The sequence below is a fragment of the Mobula hypostoma genome, chromosome 3 (assembly GCF_963921235.1).
Source record: "Mobula hypostoma chromosome 3, sMobHyp1.1, whole genome shotgun sequence".
NCBI classification, from domain to species: domain Eukaryota; kingdom Metazoa; phylum Chordata; class Chondrichthyes; order Myliobatiformes; family Myliobatidae; genus Mobula; species Mobula hypostoma.
The window spans coordinates 72,733,503-72,747,257 of NC_086099.1; the positions used below are offsets into that span (position 1 = coordinate 72,733,503).

A 13,755-nucleotide genomic window follows, 5' to 3' on the forward strand; every position below is an offset into this window, starting at 1 on the left:
CATAACTGCACTCTGGCTAAGTGATTGACTATTAATGTGGAATTTTTAATTAAGTGTTTGTTGGTTTAATGGATTGGTTTTGCTCTGGAAATGAATTCAAAGCTTTAATTTTTGGGAGAATAATTCTTTTCAACTGTGAAAATTTTCTTCTCAGTGGTAACTCAAATTATTTCTTTTCCACTGGACATGACAAACCATTTCATGCCCGTAGGCGCAAAAGTATTTGTTACTGATGTACTATTAGGTGTACGGATCTAATATCCGTATCCGTGGCTGCTAACGTCCATGTTCTGGATCTCAGTGTGGTGAATTAGAATGGCCATATATCACTATTTTGTTCATCCTCCGCAAAGTGAAGGAGTGATGAGGTCATGTTTCCTTACAATAATGAAGCCCATTAAGTCCTCGACAGCTCATAAAGCAATCTCATTATTCCTTTTACCCCATTTACCTTTTTCCCCAATAGCATAATCTCTCTCATGTGTTCATAAACTTCCCATCCCTTCCCTTTCTTCCTATGGTCACCCACCTTCACTCTGGATAATTTACGGTGTCCACTTAACCTAACAGCGCACCTTTGGGATGTGGGAATAACTCAAGTGCCTTGGAAAAGCCCCCAGGGTCACGGAGAGAATATGAAAATGCCACTCATGTAGGTCAGTATCTGGAAGAAGTCCTCGGGGCTGTGAGGTAGCAGCTTCAACAGCTTTCCCGCTGTGCCATTCTTGCTCAGGAAATCTGTTCCCCTTACCTGAGCTTTGGCAGCAGCAAGATATCAATGGACATGTATGACATTCCAAAGACAGAACTGTCAGCATAAGTATTACTTACTGCTGTTATGCAAAATGTTCTGGAACAACACACACAATTCTGGAGAAGCTGAGTGGGTCAGGCAGCATCTATGGAGGGAAATAACCAATCAATGTTTCGGACAGAGACCCTCCATTGGGACTGTGTTCTGGAAATCATTGTCTTTAGAATGTGCAAATGAAATTTCTAAAGTTTGACGGTTTAAACCTGTTGATTGTTCCAGTTCAAGCTACTCCAGTACTCTCAGCTCAGTGATATATTGTGTTCCAAAGCATGAAAAATTAATATGGACTGCCCTGCCCTTCTCTGCAAATATAGAATTAAGCAAAATTCTGTGCACTATGCCATGAATCAGTGGCCACTGACTGACCCAGTTAAGCAATTTTTCATCATTAGATCCCTCATGATCTTGGCTTCTCTCTTTCTCCAAAATATCCTCCAATTCTACATCTCCCCAAGATACTTGTATTCCACATTGTTGTCTTAATATTAATCACTACATTAGTTCAAAGGCCTTTGCACCTGCCTTCCTCTCTCCTCTGAGAAGTTTCTTGCATTCTACCACCTTAAGTATAGAATGCAAAGGCAGCATGTAGATAATGGTTAACATGATGCTCTACAGTACCAGTGACCCAGGGTTCAATTCCTGCCACTGCCTGTAAGGAGTGAAGAGTTTATACATTCTCCACATGACCGCATAGGTTTCCTCCAGGTGCTCCGGTTTCCTCCCACAGTCCAAAGACGTACTGGTTGGTAAATTAATTGATCATTGTAAATTGTCCTGTGATTACACTAGGATTAAATCAGGGGCCGCTCAAAGAACCTGAAGCACCTATTCTACACTGCATCTCAATAAATAAATAATTAACCAAAGTTTTGTTCACTTGTGCTAGTGCCTCCTCACTTATAACCCATACAAATGTTAATTTGTTAAGGCTCAAATGCATGCCTTAGGATGTCTTAGCTAAACTGAATACAATACACCATATAGCTTTTGTCAGATAACACAAAGCCCAGCTTGGATCAGTATTTATTTTGAATATGATGCTCTTTGCTGTGCACACAAACCTCTCAACGTGTCCATTTTTCCTATCTCTGTCAAGACTCAGAGCAGAAAAAAGAAGGCTCCTGAAATCCTTCACCTCTTGCATATTCCAGGGGTAGAACTGTCAATATAAGCATTTGATATACTGGTATGAGAATGTAAAGTGTTCTGAAAATTATTTTCTTTAGATAGCGCAAGCTGGTGATCTCATCCTTGAAGTGTACCTGGAGAAGAAGGAGGCTGACTGTTGCTTCATTGTTAGGGTAGGTATTTGCATCATGTTTCAAATATCCAATGTAATCAGTCAAAATCATCATCAGTCAAAATCATCACCAGTACTTTCACATGCATCTACCTTTAATGGAATTAACTTCAATTTCAAAGCAGCGATATAAACTATATTTATGCACCCAGTTTTGGACCTGAACTGGTTTTATAGCTTGGTTTCCATAGATACATTTCATGAGTACATAAAGTTAAGTGGAATGTGTGTGTTAACTGCAACAGAGCTGATTATTCAGACTTCCTCCTTAATTAGGCAGACATAGGCAAAGCATGGCGACTAAGTCCTGTATCTCTCAATCCTTGTGACTGCAGGAATTAAGGGGCTTGATACCAAGGGGGTTATTTAGGTATATGTGACAAGTTATAGAAAATCAATTGTTCAATAAAAAATTCTTAATTATCCCCAAAATCTGATAATGGAAGATGTTTGATTAGAAGCTGTTGTTTACCCTTTCCATTAGTAATGCCTTTTCTTTAAAAATAATATTTTCAGTGTGGGCATGTGGCCAAGTGGTTAAGGCATTCGACTAGCGACCCGAAGGTTGTGAGTTTGAGCCCCAGCCAAGGCAGCGTGTTGTGTCCTTGAGCAAGGCACTTAACCACACAGTGCTCTGCGACGACACTGGTACCAAGCTGTATCGGCCCCTGCCCTTCTCTTGGACAACATCGGTGTCGTGGAGAGGGGAGACTTGCAGCATGGGCAACTGCCGGTCTTCCATACAACCTTGCCCAGGGCTGCACCCTGAGGAGTGAAGACTTTCCAGGCACAGATCCATGGTCTCACAAGACCAACGGATGCCTTTAATATTTTCAGTATGTTTCAAGGATCAGGTTGGTATTTCTTCCATGGATCTCATTCCAAATGATGGTATGTGACTGTAGTTCAAACCACTCAGTAATAATTTAAAGCAAATCTGTTTCCTTGAGCCTTTTCAGACTGCAGTAAAAGTGACCCACGTCACTTTGGAATTCCATTGCGATCAACCAAAAAGTCCCAGCTTTCTTTCTCCAAAGCACTTCATTGATTGCAATGATCTAACTGCCTCATGTTACATTTACAATAGTAGCTTCCCACATTTTATAACTTCCTCAGTGTGATGTTTAAACTCATGCCCCAAAGATCAATGGATTATTATAATCCATCAGTTTTCAGAAGGCGCAGTTTATAAAACCATGAAGAGCACAGATGTAATAGATATAGTCACAGTATTTTTCCCAGGGCAGGTTATTTTAAAACTAGAGAACATAAGGTTTAAAGCGAGAGAGGAAAAATTTAAAGGAGACCTGAAGGACAAATCTTTTTACACAGAAGATGGTGGGTCCACGGAAGGTGATGGCAGAGGAGGTGTAGTGGTTGGTAAACTTATTTTCTAAAGATATTTAGAGAGGGTATGGATAGAAAAGGCCTAGAGGGATACAGGCCAAATGCAGTAAAATGGGATGACCTCGGGAAAACAGCTTAGTCAGCATGGTCGAGTTGGGCTGAAGGACGTGCTTCTGTTCTGTATACTCTATGAATCTAATCATATGCCAGCCTGAAAATAATCAGACAAAATTCATTTGTCCATTGACTGTTTGATGACTTGAAAGCCCCATTTCTAGATTGCTGGTCCTATGCCATTAATACTAAACTGTCTCAATATTTGTTAAGGTCAAATCATGTGTGAGCAGTATATGAGATCTTTGATGAGTTAATGGTTAGAGCTGACAAAGGTAATGTAGTTGATTTGGTACATATGGACTTCTGGAAGGCTTTTGGCTAGATGCCATTTAACAGGTTTATCAGTAAAGCTGATGTGTATGGCATATGAAGGTTACTGACAGCTTGGATAGGAAGTTGGTTAAGAAACATGCAGTGGACAGTTGTGAATTCTGAGTTGTGAGAGCTGAGAATCATTGTTTTTTTGGACTGAACAAGGGGGAAAGTGGCTTTTTCTAGAGATTAGTGATCATTCTGTATATGCTCCTTGTTGCTGAGTGCAAGATATAACATGAGGAGAATAGCATAACCATACAATAATCATATTATGTTAATGCATTATTGTACCCCATTATCAATGCTTTGGTTCCAAGTTGTCTTCTTTCCTAACCTGTAGAAAAATTTACATAGTCTCTGGCTAATTCTGCAGTGGAATTCTTAGAACTGAAAATAATTTGTACTTTGAAATGAAATAGAAAATTGAAATATTAGATCTGTCCAAGTTGTATTTTGGGAGGGAGAAGGAACAAAATTACTTCAACTTTTTCAGGATGTTTATCCATTTAGCTATTGCATAATAGTCATCCTCTTAGAATTTTAGTATGGAAGATGGTGTTGAGAGATTAAAGTAACATTACTCCTATCATTAATATTGTTCTGCTGATTTCTACTGCATTTACATTAAGATTGGATAGATCTGTCACAATACTCACAAAGTGCGCCACAGGCAATAAGCTGCTTTGAAATAAGACATTTCACCAGCAATGTAGCAGCCATTTTTAGCAAACCAAAGCTACAAAGAGACAGACCAGTTAATATAAGCTTACATTGTGATGAATGATGGCAGAATGTTTGCTGTGTTAACTTCAGATAATGCCATGGGCTTTTTCTTTCAGCATTTTGTGCAACCTTTCTGTCAATAGGAAAATCTGTTTAAAAGAAATAGATTTTACTGAATTATCTCAACTGCTTTGAAAATGATGCAAGATCAGAACTGCTGTTTGAATTACAAAAGTTTTGGAGATTCAGATATAACGTTTATCTACTGCATATTTATCAAATCTTGCTTTGGAATAATTTATACCTAACATGTCAGCTACATTCACTGTATTCGCATTTTGACAGCTCTGTATATTTAAATTTGCAATTAAGGTCTTTTTTTTTACACTGTGGCTTCCAGGTATCTCCGACGATGACTGCTGGAGAACTGACTCACTCTGTCTTAGAAATGAAAAGCATTGCTGTAGAGGAGAATGTTGTTTGGGCCACGTTTGAAATGATAGAAAGTGGAGATCTTGGTAGGATATTAACCATTGCAAATTAAAATTCTATACAAGGTGACTGCTTGTTGTTTCAAAACAGTGAAGACACCCTGTCTCTCTTATCAATGACGGTCCTGTCATTTCTACTTGCATATATTATTCACCCTTTAAATAACTAGTCTCTTGATAATAAGAGTCTAATTCATAAGATATAAGCCTCAATTTCATATGATCCAAATGCAAAGGATCTACCCCACTCCACTGACCCAAAGCGTTCCAAGGACCAGAAGAAGGGGTTTCTCTAATGGCTCATAGAGAGAGAAGGAACAAATTAACAACTTTTTTAAGATGCTTATCCATTTAGCTATTTCATAGTAGGCATCCTCTTAAAATTTTAGTATGGGAGGTGGTGTTGAGAGAATAAAATCGCGTTACTCCTATCATTACTATTGTTCTGCTGATTTCTACTGCACTTACATTAAGATCAGACAGATCTGAAACAAATACCACAAAGTGCGCCACAGGCAGTAAGCTCCTTTGAAATAAGAAATAAGACACAGTGGAGCATTGACTATCAACGGAAATAAAGTAGAGCCAACCATGTTAATACCATGGCTGGGTGGCTCACATCCAGTGATTAATCTGATACCACACTGGCTTCTTTTTTGTCTCCACCACATCAGCAATGTCATGGAATACTCCCCACTTGTTACTCCCAACCAGCAGTGAGAGCGTTTAAAAAGTTATTTGCTATCCAGGACAAAGCAGGTAACTTGATTGAAGTCCTCAGCTTTCATTCCCTTTACCACTGGCACGCAGTGTCTGCAAATGTACTGCACTTGATCAACTAGGGCTGCTCCCACAGGGCCTTCTTACTTAACAGCAGTATTGGGAATATGTTCACCATAATGACTTCAATGTGTCAAAAAGGTGGTTGAGCACCTTGTTCACAAGATATTCTAGGGATGTGCAAAAAATCCTAAAATTCTATCAAAGCTAATGAACTCCTAGATTCTGAAAAATTGAACAAAAAAAAAGACATTATCTTTATCTAAAATTTGGAGCTGTGTTTTGACTACCTGGGTGAAGTTTTGAAGGTATCGCAGTATGAGACAAATTCTGCCCTTACCTGGGATCCAAGTAAATATGGTACATTGACAGAATAATTGAATAATAGTCTGCTGTATTTTACTTTCATTTCTAATCCAAAGACAGAAACCAGTTATCACATCACAAACTTCAAAAGATCCGTGATAACAATATATCCCATGGCGTATTTAGCCAGCTAAGTACTTTTAAGTGAAATCATGGATGTAGAAAATTTGTCCATATTCTCAAGATTGCAAAAACAATGTTCCCACAGTTGCAAATAGCTTGATGCTGTTCACTGACTGATTTTGCGTTGTTGTAGAAATTAGCTGTATGATGACGCATCAGGCACCCCTGTGGCTCTCCAACAATGTAGAAGCTTCGGCTTAGAATTGTTGATTGCCACTAATTCCTCTTGGCTCCATGGGAACCTACTTTCCAATTGTTTTAAAAACAGAACTTTACTTTTATTGACATCTGCTGCTGAGGCTATACAATCTGCAAAGAGATCTTAATATTTGCTCACTTATCAGAAGGCAGTTCAAAAAGGAGCATTACGGCTCCTCTCACTTGTACACTCAAGGGGAGCAAAACTGGTCTTTTAGGCAGCCTGTAGTATCAGATGAGAAATGGCCAGATCCATTTTCAGTTTTTTTTTCAAGCATTTCATTGATTGTGGCTGGGCCTCTTTTCACCTGTACAGCAAGGCCTAGATTTTAACTGACTGAGCTGTTAAGTAGTATGTTCTGGATACTTACTTTCCAACTATTAAAGAGGGTGCTGATTAAATACTGTCAAATTGTTGATGCTAAGAAACTACAGTATATCTAAATGACATGAACTCAAAGATTTACAATAAGATAAAGTAATTTGAGTAACTTGTCAAATAAACTTTAAAAAAAGACAAATCTTATTTCTAAGAGATTAAATTACTTTGCATTTTCCTGAAGGATGCTTGAAAGGATTGCTTAAAGGCGGGTCACATTAATTTGATAGCTGACATCGTAGATTACGAGTTAAATTTTTTATTCTTATTTAAATATGATCTTAATTTAGTTCACTGTTCATTCATTGTTCGTTGATGTTAGCAGCTAAGGATGGAATTAATAAGATTTTCAAATAGTTCTTGTTTACTATGTAACATCATTGTTGTACATTTTCCACTCCGCAGAAAGACCACTCCACTACCAAGAGAATGTCCTGGAACAGGTTCTTCAGTGGAGCATACTACCAGAGCCTGAATCTGCCTACTTGATCATAAAACAATTTCAAGCAGCAAATGCAATCAGAAGCTACTTGGGTATAAATGTCAACTTTGACAAGTTTTTAATGAAAGCATATCATTGCACACATGTAGAAAACTAAGTTGAAAATGCATCTCATTTTTGCTTGACTGCTGGTAGTGAACCAGGCTAACTGTGGCTGCCAACTTCATATTAGAATCCTGCTACCAGCAATCTCCCAATGAAATGGGCATATAAGCATATGTCAAGCAAACATAATATTTCTAAGATAAGCCTTCCTTTTATGCATCTGCCCTGTAGCCATGAGGCCTGATCTAATGAATGTTGCTGAATTTTCGTTGTTTTAGAGAGGCATTTTAGCCTTCGTGTATTACAGTGGTGCTTAGCTTAGAGTTCAGGAACTTTGCAGAGTTGACAATTGCCTGTGGGTTTTAGTGAGGGGGTTAATGTGTGTTGAGAAGATTGGAAGCATAGTCCCTAAGTTTGTGGTGAGTCAAGTTATGGTGGTGACTGGCGTTTGCAAATGGCCTCAGTGTATCCTTCAGGCAGCAGGAACAGTGGCCACATTGGTTTGGTGACAGAGGGATGAGAGATTGAGTTCAGTGGCAGGACCATTGACCAAGCAGGAAATATACTTTGATTTAAGTTCTGTCTAGAACTTATGACGGGAAATACTTAATTTGTCTGCAAACTGCATGGACTCCTCAACAAATCTGATCCACTCCACTTCATATAAAGAAAATAGCTGAAAACATTGAATGCATCAAAGGCCTAGATACCAGACAAAAATCTAGCTAAAATATAGCAGAGCTGCACTCCAGAATTATCTGCACTTCTGGCCAAAGTGTTTCTGAATAGCTACATCTGGGATCTACCTATTGCAGAAGATTGCCCAGGTATTTCATGATCACAAAAACAGGATAAATCCACTATGCTTAATTACTATTTAGTCAATTCTCAAACATCAGCATAATGGTGCTAGTCACCATTGACAGTGTTATGAAGTGACATTCACTCTCCAATGGCTGTTTGATTCATCTTTGTCAGGAACACTCACTTCCACATCTCGTCAAAGCAGTGGTGAAAATATGATTCAAAGACCTGAGTTGCAACTGATACACTTGGTTTTAAGGTAGTATTTGACTAGATGAGGCATCAAGGATCCCAGATAAAACTGATCAATGGGCATAAAGGAAATAATAGTTGGGGTTTGTCTTTACATATGTGAGTTTTAGTTCTTAGTGAAATACTCTAGTACTAAGATATCACTCCCTGAGTGCAGTATCCTAGGTCAAACCATTTTAAACCGTTTCATCAGTCACCTTCCTACAATCACAATGTCAAAAGTGGGAATGTTTGCTGACAACTGCACCATACTCCGTTCCATTTGCAGCCCCTCAGCAAATGAAGCATTTCGGAACCTACAGTACATGCAGCCACGACTTGAATTACATTCAGTCAGTGTAATGAGGCAAGGAAGATTTATTCTGCAGAAGTGCAGGGCAGTGAGCATTCCAAATGTCTGACTACCTGTCCTGGCATTTAGTGACTTTACCTTTACTGAGTCCCCTATCATCCACATCCTGTGAGTTAGCACTGATGAGAAATTCTATTGGTCCTGTCACTTAAACATTGTCAACAAATGTCCTTCAGCAAACTGGGATCTCAACAGGTCCTCAGTCACAGCTGTCAAAGGAAAATGGATAATGTTATGTTCTCAATTATATAAATACAATTCCTGCAAAGTTGGGAAAATGATTGTAAATAATATTCTGAGCTGTTTGACAGTGCTAGGATTTCAGTAACCTCACTTAGTTCCATATTTGAAAGGTTCTGTAACAGAAGAATTGTATTCATTGGATGAGTATTTGCAAAATTACTTGGAATTCACAAAATATAATTTGATTTAATGGCAGAAGGTGCATCTTTTTTGAGTAGTTGTCCAGAAGAATTGATAATTAAAGTTCACCTCATTTATATACCTTTTTTAATGCATGTCATTTTCATTTTCACAAATAGTTAGCTGTAATATAATTAACCTGTATTGTTAACAAAACAAAAATCAAAATGAAAGCATTGGTTAATAGGAAAAAGACAATGGTACCATGTGAGTTTTTATGGTTGGTCAGAATAAAGAAATTCTTTTACCTCAGTACGCAGCACCTGTAATGAATGGCAGAACTAAATACTGTCATATATTTATTTCCAAGCATTGCTTTATTCATTGTAGAAACCAGTTTGTTCAAATGAAAGTACCATGCATTTAATAAAAGAATGTATAAATGGATGCAAACATTTATTGCTCAGTTCTACTCGTCCCTATGAAGTTGATAGAGAGATGGTTTCTTGAATAGTTGATCTGCCAGTGAAGGTACTCCCACTGTTTTGATCTGATTATCTGTGGAATCTTGTTTTTATCACTGGTATGTTGTATCCAAGTTTATTTTGCAAGGAAGACTTAAGGTTAACACTTCAGTTTTTTTTTGGATGTGAACTGAGACTGCTGATTCAGTCTCCTCTAGTTAGCATGAAACTACATACGAGGACTGATAGATGACTGTGGGTCTGTACTCACTGGAATTCAGAAGAATGAGGGGGGATCTCAGTGAAACCTATCGAATGTTGAAAGGGATTTATAGAGTGGATGTGGAGAAGATGTTTCCTAAGGTGGGGGAGTCCAGGGCCAAAGGGAACAGCCTCAGAATAGAGTGACATCCATTTAGAATGGAAATGAGGAGGAATTTCTTTAGCCGGAGAGTGGTGAATCTGTGGAATTTGTTGGCAAAGGCAAATGTGGAGGCCAAATCATGGGGTATACTTAAGGCAGAGGTTGATAGATTCTTTGTTAGTCAACATGAAGGTTTACGGGCAGAAGGCAGGAGACTGTGGTTGAGAGGGAAATGGATCAGCCATGGTGAGCTGGTGGAGATGACTCGAGCCGAATGGCCTAATTCTGCTCCTATATCTTATGGTCTTCCTACTGCTCAGAAGAATGAAGGAGTTCTCTGTGACCAGATGAGCCTTTGCCTCCACAACGCGCAATAGCTACTGCTAATGAGTCACTGATTGACAAGATAACGATTTACCCTAATTATCTCAACATCTGCTGCGGACCCAGGCTATGTATTGCTTAATTTCTCCAACATTTCTGTTTGTATTTTAGAGAAGAAATTTGTTTTCTTCTGGCAAGAACTTATCTTGCAGTGACTTCAGAGTTGAAAGTACATTTATTATCAAAGTGTGTATACACTGATTCTTGAATGAACCTTAAGGTTCATTATCTTGCAGAAACACAGAACCCACTCAAAAAAAAAACCCACTCAACAAAACCATGAAACACCTAGCGTGTGGCAAAATATAGGACAAATCGTGCAAACAAGTAAAAGTATACAAATAACATTAACCGCTGAGTCCCTGAAAGTGAGACCTACGCGCTGTGCCGATGGCCGCATCAGTTCAGCACTGAGGCTCCCCAAATTAAGTTGTGCAATTTGTAAAAAAAAAGGAAGTAAACAAAAAACACAAGAACACAAATCACGGAGTCCCCCAAAGCGAGTCCATAACTGTGGAGCACGATCAGGCTGGGGCAAGCCCATCCAGGAGCCCAATGGGTGCCAGGTACTTGAAGTGTGTAGGTATTATATTGTAGCTGAGCAAGCTGTTTTCACCCAGAAAGCTTTAAAGCACAAAGGGGTGTTTTAGCCCATTGAGGCTGTGAGTTTCCATTACCTGAACTATACCATTGATTCCTTTTATGCTGCAGTTTCTCAGTTAATTATTTTGTCCCCATCTGAAAGTTACTACTAAATCTGCTGCCATCTAGATTATAGCAAATGGTCCTTTAAAAATGCTCTAGCCACCTCCCCTCTTTTTTTTCAGAGAGTAAACCATATTGCCTTATGACATAATTGTTTTTCACTAACCAGTCTTGCCTGCCATAGGGAAGTTCCATTCCTCCACTAATTTTCCTTATACCCTACTCTCCACATATTCCCACTAATTCTTCTACCTACCCACTGTGGCCAGTTAACCTACCAACCAGCACGATTTTAGGATGTAGAAGGAAACTATAACACCCGGAGAAAGACCACACGAGAGATCTTGTAGACGCCACACAGGCAACACTGCAGGAGGTGCAGTTTGAACCTGGATCTAGAAGCTGTGAGGCAGTAAGCCTCTATGTGTTCTCTGCTTCCCAGCCCTCTTGCCAGTGAAAATTGTTATTTAGTAACTCTTTCAAAGTACTTTGTGATGTTAGACACCCTGTTAAATTGCCCTGTAATCTTCCCTACTGTAAGGAGAACAAACCAGCTGACTTGATATCACTATATTACTGAAGATACTACAAAATCTTTCCAACACACTCTCCATGGTATTCATTTCCTTCCCAGATAGTTTGCACAGTCCCAACCACTGGTTTAGAAATGTTTGATATATCCTCCTTCCTTTTGTATGCTGTGTTTCTACATAGACAAGTGGGAGCCCTTTGGGCATTTTTAACAGCCTTCCCCAAACCCTTTCCCCCCACCCCTTTCATAGGCCTCTGATTCTGTATCTTTGGAGAACTCTACATTTAGTTTATAGAATAACCACTTCAGACTATTGAAGCAATTTAAGCCCACAGGCTAATAGTAATTTGGCTGGAATTTTCTGCAGACTGACAAATAAAGAGCAGGAAAGGGCTGCAGCATTGACGATAAAATATCTGGACTTTTTTTGAATAAAGTCTAAAAGCCAAGACTACCTGAACTTGACCAGCAAAGATAAATGAGCACACACTGAATTCGAGCCTGACAGATTTGGTCCCGGATCAGGGAATAGACATTTTCAACAAGATAATGTAATTCATCATACTTGTCAGCCACGCAAGTGGTAATATTTTCTGTGTCATCACCTGTTTGGTTTGGTGGATTTTATCCTGTTCCGCTCATACTTTCCCTGATTCATCATTTTGGGTAAAGAGCAAAATCTTCATTGAAACACATACCCTGGCTGTTCTCCAGGCGGTTATTTCTGCTGGTCAATTCTCTGAAGTGCATTATGAAGCAAGTAAATTTCTTTGAAGCTAAAAATCTGGCAAGAATACCCAGCATCTTACTTTCTACTTTAAATAATACAGTAGTGAAGAAGCTCCTAATTAGGGTAACAGTTCCTGCTCTCAAAGTACAATGTAGCTGCAGTTCAATTATTTCTTCTAAATATTCCTTTAGTTCTATTAAATATATAGGTTCATTATAGTTTGTAAATTCCTCCTAATTATGGCAACAAAGAAAAATGCATTTGTTTGAAGTGTGTTTCGGTAGAATTAATCTACAATAGAATAACTTTGAATGCTACACCCTACGATGGTCCATTCTCCCATCGTCATCACTCTAGAAGAATGCGTGTCTTTGAAGAGAGCATAATAGAACTTAGCCAGAAACCTTTCTTTGTATTATTGTTGCGCATAGAAAGGGAGGAGAAGTGTTTGTGATAATTGTATTTTCCTATCTATAATTGAATAGTCTCAGGAGACTATTTTAAATTGCATCTGCCTGGGGCAGATACAAAGTTACACAAGCTTGCAATCAAATTTCTACATCCTCGATTGAACTGAAGGACTTCCAGCAGTTCCACAGGAAACTGCTGGCCATCAACAATTTGTAGCCTAGTATGTTGTCTTTGCAGTTTGGTCAAATATGGAAGTCCAAGGTGAAACTGGAGGTGATATCTTCCCTCTCTTGGTGGACTCATTGAGGCAAGCGGTGAAGCACTAATGTGATGAGAAATGTTCCAGTGGTGAACCCACAGATAGTGATAGCCACAGCTGGCTGCTTAGATCATGAGCTGCCTCACAGGGCACATCTCATGTGGATAGTGTCATTTCCTTCTACCTTCCCCGTGGACGAGCACAGTGGGTGACTAGTCTAGAAGGTAGACTGGATGCAGCATTATCCAGCCGAGCAGGTGTCCAAAGCAGTGGGCTTGGAAAGAAAGTTACTCCAGTGTTTCACTTCAGATTTTAATCTTACAGCAAAGAATATCCAAGATCCTGGGAAAACAGGAACTCTGAAATGGAGAGAAGAACACTCTAAACTGTTATCTGGAAATAAATTTCAGGACCGTTATGTTGTTGTGCGAGATGAAAAGTTACTCCTTTACAAAGATGCAAAGGTGAGCTTTTATGTTCATTGTGCATTTGAATTTTTTTAAATCTATTGCATTAAAGTTAGCTGAATCTGAATTATTGTGTGTCTTAGTGAAATGAAGAAAACTTCAACATAGTGTGAGAGAGCAGCTTGAGTGTGACTGGGCAGACAGCTTTGTGGTAATGAAAAAGCA

At 38.9% G+C, this 13,755-nt stretch overlaps 1 protein-coding gene across 3 annotated transcripts in view; it reads left to right on the forward strand.

Annotated features, from left to right (window-relative positions):
* Positions 1 to 13,755, forward strand: part of arap2 (ArfGAP with RhoGAP domain, ankyrin repeat and PH domain 2) — a 396,901-nt gene that overhangs the window by 309,449 nt on the left and 73,697 nt on the right. For all 3 annotated transcript variants that reach the window (XM_063043320.1, XM_063043318.1, XM_063043319.1), the window contains 4 exons: positions 2,044 to 2,118; positions 5,020 to 5,137; positions 7,362 to 7,490; positions 13,448 to 13,587. In XM_063043320.1, coding sequence (XP_062899390.1) covers positions 2,044 to 2,118; positions 5,020 to 5,137; positions 7,362 to 7,490; positions 13,448 to 13,587 — 462 coding nt within the window. The remainder of the gene's footprint in view (positions 1 to 2,043; positions 2,119 to 5,019; positions 5,138 to 7,361; positions 7,491 to 13,447; positions 13,588 to 13,755) is intronic.